The following is a 5,265-nucleotide window of genomic DNA, read 5'->3' on the forward strand; positions in this document are numbered from 1 at the left end:
TCTCTCTCTCTCTCTCTCTCTCTCTCTCTCTCTCTCTCTTTCTGTCCCCCTCACCGGCACCCCCGTGACCCCCTCATAAGCGGATTACGTGGGTCCCGAAACGAGCCAAGCGAGGCTCGATGGCACGAGGAAGGTAGCGTGGGGTGGGCTGTAGGGGGGAGCTGTTCAAAATTACGCTATCGCGACCTCGCAACGCTCACGCCCCTCCGCGTCAAACCCCCTTTGCCATCCTACGAGGCAACCAGGCACGGCAACAACCCCCGTCTTCGTACAAGACATCGATGTCACAAACGTTCCATATTTGAAGACATCGTCGTTCTGTGCGAACGTATTGAGATTTCAATATCGAATCTTGTTTCGCGATAACGGTATAGTTTCTCTGATGGTTACAACTTCCGTTTCTTCCTCTTTCAATTACCGCATTTTGTGAAAAAGCATAAAATCATTTACGAAATCATTGATTGATTTAATTTATAATCGATTTCATTGTCGATACTATACTTCCTTATTCGTATCTTAGAAATGAGCCGCCGAATGTTTATAAACTCCATAGAATTCAATTCAATTTCTAAGAATTATAAGAATTTTGAGCCTTACACAACTAGTTAGAACTTTTTGTTTAAGTACTTTTTAGACTAAGAATTGAAAATCTTTTTATTGCTAATGTAGTGTTAGATAACAAAAATATTTTCAACTATTAATCTGAAATTATTAAAAAAGGAAAATTTCTAATAAGCTACTTGTAATTGAGGAGTGGCTGAGGCATCTATCATACAATTCACTGTTAATTTACAAGCTGCGTTCGTTTTGACGCTTATAGCGCTTGTGAGCATCAATTATTCTTGTTTAATATTTAATACTTAATAAACAACAAAGATGAAATATCGTTTAAAGTGTGGTAAGCGCTAAAGCGAACCTAACCATAATGTCAAATTGTACCCAATTTGAGTTCTTTCCTTTTTCCTAATCATTTCTATGGGTTTATTACTACACATATTCAGTATGTTAATTTCATTAAAATAATGGAGTTAAACAATTTAACTCAAGAAAATTAAATTTATTAAATTTTACCCAAATTTTTATTATTTATTAAATGTATATATATATACATTAATATGGCTGTTGTTTACTTTGAAAATAACCACAGAAATGAATTGATTTATATTTTGGACATATATGGACGTCACGTCGGTCACGCGCTTTATTTATAAACATTCGGCAGTTTGTTGCTAAGATACGAGCGGCAAGAGGAAGACAGTAAGCGTTGACAACGAAATCCATCCGAAATGTGCAATTAATCTCAGCTCTGATTTAATAGATTGAAATCGATTCGGTAATTGGCTAAACTTTTTAATTACTCCTTTTGAACGCTGCGTAGAGTAGTTTTGAGAGCGTAACGTAGTAATGCGAATCAGATACATGCCAAAAGAAAATTTCTCGCTGAGATTTATAAACGTAATAATTAATAACGAGCGCTTCCTTCCCTCATGTTGCAGGAATGAATCAACGCAAGCAACGTCGCGAGAGGACAACCTTCACCAGAGCTCAGCTGGATGTGTTGGAGGGACTATTCTCGAAAACGAGATATCCGGACATCTTTATGCGAGAGGAGGTTGCCCTTAAGATCAACCTGCCAGAGTCGCGAGTCCAGGTAATTATTCTTTTTTTCATATTTTTCCTTCTCGTCCTACTCGCAGATTTTATAGCTTCTAAAATATCATTGTCAACAGTGTAGAAATAATAATGGAGGCAGACGGAAAGGTCCTCTGAACTTTCAGCGAGTAAATCGCGCTCTTCACGAGATTGTCATCGTCGATTTCGCGGACGGTATGTTAACTTAACGTTTAAAGTCATTACATTCTTTGCGCGTCAAATTGCACAAAGTAAAAAGTGATACGCAACGAAAACGAGAGAGCAGGGAAAAGAAGCGGGAAAAAGGAATGAGAGAGACGGACGGGAACGCGTTTCGTGCTTCGGCAATCGCGGGCGAGATTTAAGATATTTACACAGCACGATGTTCGCGCCCTACGTCGTTCCATTTCGCCATTGTCCCAGCCCCGCACGTACATTGATAGATGTGCCGACGAGCTCGTTGACGCTTTTATTGCGGTTCCGTGACATCTTTATTTCGCGGCGGGGCGTTACCAAGTCACGATCGCGCGGTTCTTCTTGTGCCTCGAATACTGAGCTTCAATTACGTCGCCAACCCCCGTTGTTTAGATGTAACACACAGAGAAAAGTTTCGTAATACGCGAATAGAAAAAATGAGGTTATTAATCAAAAAGTTTCGAAGAATTGAATATTTGAATATTCAAAATTACATTTACTTACATTATACGTTATGTTTCTGTATTAATTATTAGTATACACGATTTTCCAGTCATCATTTTTACAGGTATATAAAAATTATTAAAGTGATTCTTACATATACTTTAAAGGCCGGCAGAAGTCACGAGACCTCTGTCGAAGATTTTTCTTATCCTAAATTACGATTAAAATATTAAGAAAATATAATTGCGATATTCGTAATTAGCAAAGTCGTCTGAAGAAGTGTATAGTTTTTTTTTTTGGAAAAAAAGAGTAAAATAAAAATTCATTCTGATATTTCACTTGATTTGCTACAGTGCAGTTGAGGTGCAGATAATTTTATTTATTATAATGTTTCAAGAATCAAATTGCAAAATCGGACTCTGTACACGCCTTCGCAATTTCGTAAAAAAAAGAAGACGAAAAGGTTTCATACACGAAATATTTCTACACACAGACAAAACACGGTTCCTCATTTGAGTTGAGTAACAAATTATTTTATTTATTATAAAATTTTTAAGAGTGAAATATATATTGCAAAATCCGGCTTTATCTTATAAAAATCCGGAAGTTTCTAAAAATTTAGCTAGATATAAATTTGAAAGTAATTTTTTTGAACCGTCTAAACAATTACGTAGAAATCTCAAACATGATGAGCAATGCTGCAAAAAGTTTTGACATTCTGACAATCAGTTTGAGCATCCTACATAATTATTTTGGTTTAACAAAATTACTTGTCAGAACTTTAATTAGTTAAATTTTTAGATATTTCAGCAAAATCATTCTTTCCATGTAGCTTCGTAAAACACAACACAAAGTCAACACAAGTTTTATGGGAAAATATTTCTTCTACAAGATAATATACGATAGAGATATATCTACAACAGAAACGAGATATAAATGAGGTTTCTCATTTCTCGTCATTCTTGCCGGCACTTAATATTATCTTTATTAAATTATGTGTGGTACTTAAAAAAAAAAATAAAGATCATTATTTAGCCAAGTGCTCCTAGTATTTTAAAGAAAAGAAATAAACGTAAGACACGAATCATGTAATTCTCCTATACAATCATATATACTAAAGGTTAATAAACTTGTTAGATTTTTGATTGCAGTTGCCATTCACGGCGATTTAACTTCTCAAACCTCAATCCACTTTCCACGCTACTATCCTGTGTATTTTACGATTCCAGTAGCTTAATATTTCTTTTACGTACATATCCGTATATCTATGGATTTTCATATATAATCTTTTTTATAAGTCTTTAAACTTCTCTTGTATCTTTACTTAATAGATTTCGCTCATAATCCAGTGCGTTTCTGTTATTTGAGTCCGTTTGAGTTACCGACGATTCTTTCGCGCAAATATCGCAGTATCGTAACTGGAATCGTAAAATATGTAGGACAGAAGCGTGGAAATTGAGTCCTGGGAAGTGAAGTTTCCGCGTGAAGTTAAGCCGCTGTGAATGGCGACGCAACTGCAAAAGGGTGTATCGCATACACGAAACACGTGTGTGTATACCTACGTGTAGCATAGCGAAGGGAATGCAATCGATGTATACGCAGGATGTATATATCGTATACGAACGACTGTGCATGTAGGGTCTCTATGCGAACGAATAATATCTGGAGGAGGGATGCTATCTGAAAGTTTTAAAGGCAGGGGAAGAGTTCAGAGGCTGGAAGATGGCTAGGGAGCAGAAGTCTGATGCAGGGCCATAGGTGTGTGTATGGATAGAGGTACACATGGTAGCGCGGCGTACGAGGTACAACATATCGTTGATTTGTTCCTGGATTATAACCCCCGGCTCTGTCTCATTCGCTAGAGCTCTATACGAGCTTCTCTCTCGTCGAGAGAACCACGCAGCTGCGTGCAACGCGACCGATGCGATGCAACGCATCGCTGAATGAGTTCCGCGTTCATCGCCGTTCGTTTATCACTTACGACCCGAGGACGAATCGGAAAATATTGTCTCGTCGATAGGAAAAAAGAAATAGCTAGGCAATTCAATCGCACACGACGGTTCTGCGTGGCTAGAACTATTGCAAAATTCTTCGATCGTTTATTACACGGGATTTTTTGCCTTGCGATATTTTATAATCGAAAATCTATGTCGAAATATAATGAGAACCCTCTAAAATCTTTGGAGTGGAATCTAACTCTAAAGAGTGAACGCTTAAAAATTGAATCTTTTTTTCAATACTGATTCAATTGTCACTCTTCAGAATTAAATTTCATTTAAAGATTTTAGAGAATAGAGAGACCATTAATGTAAAACAAATATCTTACATGTTGGAAATATTCTATTCTATTTTTTAATTACAGTTTTGAAGCAATTTATATGTACATTTATCAACTGATTACATTTGAATGATTTATTGCATTTTATATCATGTTTTAAAATAAATAAGGTAAAAAAGATACATTAAATTTTCACAATTATCACATTGATATTTTCACTATATTTCACGGTGTGAAATAAAGTAAACATTAACAACACATGCAGCGCGAGCAGAACGTTCATCACGTTCGCATTAGCAAACAACGTCCGTGGCTCTCGCGTGCTGTTTTCTCCATCAATCCTGCGTGCTGGACGATGACACGTTCCCGGATGGGTATCGTCAGTAGGGTCATATTAATAGTACAAATAAGAAAATATATTTGTCATAACAGAGTGTCAACGCAGCTGCTCCGCCTCCCTCCCCCCTGGCTACTGGGGTGGTTTTCCGTTCGCTGGATGTAAACCAGATGGTGGCGCAATTTGCACCTCGGCCTCACCGACGGTCTCTCGTGTGTACAGGCATGAAACCGTCGGTGGTTGCCCCCGGGGGTCTCTGGATGCCATCGTGGCCTGTTTGGTTGGTTTTTGGGGATGACTCTCTCTCTCTCTCTCTCTCTCTCTCTTCTCTCTCTCTCTCTCTCACTCACTCACTCACTCACTCACTCACTCACTCACT

The 5,265-nt window shown here is 37.7% G+C and overlaps 1 protein-coding gene across 1 annotated transcript in view; it reads left to right on the forward strand.

Moving 5' to 3' along the window:
• The window catches only part of LOC105618865, a 44,480-nt gene that overhangs the window by 32,912 nt on the left and 6,303 nt on the right, over window positions 1–5,265 (forward strand). Inside the window, exon 6 of the mRNA XM_012200399.1 lies at window positions 1,497–1,651. Within this exon, the coding sequence (XP_012055789.1) occupies window positions 1,497–1,651 (155 nt within the window). The remainder of the gene's footprint in view (window positions 1–1,496; window positions 1,652–5,265) is intronic.

This window comes from Atta cephalotes (assembly GCF_000143395.1).
Source record: "Atta cephalotes unplaced genomic scaffold scaffold00018, whole genome shotgun sequence".
Classification (NCBI taxonomy): domain Eukaryota; kingdom Metazoa; phylum Arthropoda; class Insecta; order Hymenoptera; family Formicidae; genus Atta; species Atta cephalotes.